We start from the raw sequence: 1857 nt of genomic DNA on the forward strand, positions 1-1857 counted from the left end.
TATTGCTCCCTTGTTGGGCTATCAGTTGAATAAACATGTAGCGAGCTCTAATTACAAATGAAGAAAAATGAAAGGTTCATGACAAAACACAACACATTGTTCAAATATTTTCACCAATAAAAACAACTGTCCATTGAAGTTATCTTAAATCAAGTGCAAATCAAAGTCTATAAAAAGCCGTAGCTGTAAAAGAAGGCAGGGTTTCGTAGAAAGAAAGAAAAAAGGAAAGAAACCAGCTTAGTCTATTCTTCACTGAATTTTTACATGGATTCTTGGGTTTGACTCTACTTGTATACTTAGCATCTTTGTTTTAATCTACCGCATTTAGAGATGATCACATTGAATGTACTTGCACAGTTTGACGTCTAAGTAGAATATGTCTATCTCATCACATGATTTTGAAAACTCATAAATAACAATCCTTTAAGAAATGATGATGAGGATGCATGCAATCATCTTCAAAGCCATTGCCATCAACACTGAGAACAATTTGCATGGTATCTTGTTCAGACCTCCCATTCCGCCCTTCATGGCTGTCTTCGGGTTAGTCAATGGCAACCCATAGGCTGGTACTCGGCACCCAATGGTCAGTGTTGCCCCCTCTTCTCACCAGGATCCCATCACCAACACTGGCTCACCCCCTAAGTTGGCACCCACAAGAGACTCGCCTCTGCAGCTTCCTTCATCCACAGGAAATCACAGTGAAGCGCTTAGAAATGCACGACATGTTGTGGAGCACAATGCCAAGAAGGAAGACCAAGACACAGGCCACCAAGATCACAGTGCACACCCCAGACCAGGTGGAGCTTTTCACCACGCCCCGCCTGTCTTGCTCCTCCTCAGTGGCCTCCAGGGGTGCCCCACCTTGCAGAGGCTGCTGCTCGGCGGGGATGGTCACCACAGCCACTGACTTCTGCTGGCCTCCGGGCAGGAGCCGGCAGCCCATGTCTCCTGGCAGCAGTGTGCGCTCTTTAGAGATGGGCAGAGGCAGCATGTAGCACCCATTGCTGGGGAGTTTGATGAAGACCGGGGTGTGCTCGGAGGTGTGCGGGATGGCGATGACGGCGAGCACCTCGGGGTCGTCGGGAAGCTGTGACACAGAGAAGCCGGGGGGCAGCTTGGTGATGCCTCGGCACCAGGGGCAGCGCACATCCTTCTGGCTCGTCCTCATCTGCTGGAGGCACACAGAGCAGCAGGTGTGCTTGCAGTCCAATAGCTTGGGTCTGCGCCGAGGGCTATAGTAATTGAAGCAGATCTGGCATTCCAGCAGAGAATCTTGGGAGAGAGTCTCCATCATGGACCGGGAGGAGGAAGTTCAAGTCCAGGGTTGAGGTCAGGGGTTTCTCCCTCAGCGCCCACCACGCCTGCACCTTCCTTCTTCACGCCGTTCCAGAGCCGGGAGGGGATGTGGGATCTCACAGGCATCTAGCGTACTCAAGCGTGCTTATGTCTGAAGGAGACAAAAAATGCAACCAGTTAATCATTTCAAACAAGCTGAGATCTCAACATCACTAATGGATTTGTACCACGGCTTTCTTGAGATAAGGGTGTCTTCTGACAGTCTTCCATGAGAACATGATCCTGTGGCACCCTAAATTCGGACTACTAGTACGAGATACTCAACTTCTAAGCCCACTTTGTGATGGCAGCCCCTGATATACCAATATTGAAACAGTGACCACCGGTTATTCTCTTTCCTTTATATGTAAAAATCCACCATCGGTGGCATTATGATGCTGGAAGCTACCAGTGTTTCCAATACCAGCAGACTCAGTCAACCATGGTGGGCAGTTTTCAGAGGAGCATCTACTAACAGAGTAGGACTAACAGGTTAGGTGATCTACTTCCCAAAACTCA

The 1857-nt window shown here is 48.7% G+C and overlaps 1 protein-coding gene across 1 annotated transcript; it reads right to left on the minus strand.

The window, feature by feature from the left end:
• Positions 1-653: 653 nt before the first annotated feature.
• Positions 654-1308, minus strand: RNF152 (ring finger protein 152). The gene has a single exon (XM_006837533.1). The coding sequence runs from the start codon at positions 1295-1297 to the stop codon at positions 683-685; it is 615 nt and encodes a 204-aa protein (XP_006837596.1). The 5' UTR covers positions 1298-1308; the 3' UTR covers positions 654-682.
• Between the last annotated feature and the right edge of the window lie 549 nt (positions 1309-1857).

This window comes from Chrysochloris asiatica, unplaced genomic scaffold (genome assembly GCF_000296735.1).
Source record: "Chrysochloris asiatica unplaced genomic scaffold, ChrAsi1.0 scaffold00021, whole genome shotgun sequence".
Classification (NCBI taxonomy): Eukaryota; Metazoa; Chordata; class Mammalia; order Afrosoricida; family Chrysochloridae; genus Chrysochloris; species Chrysochloris asiatica.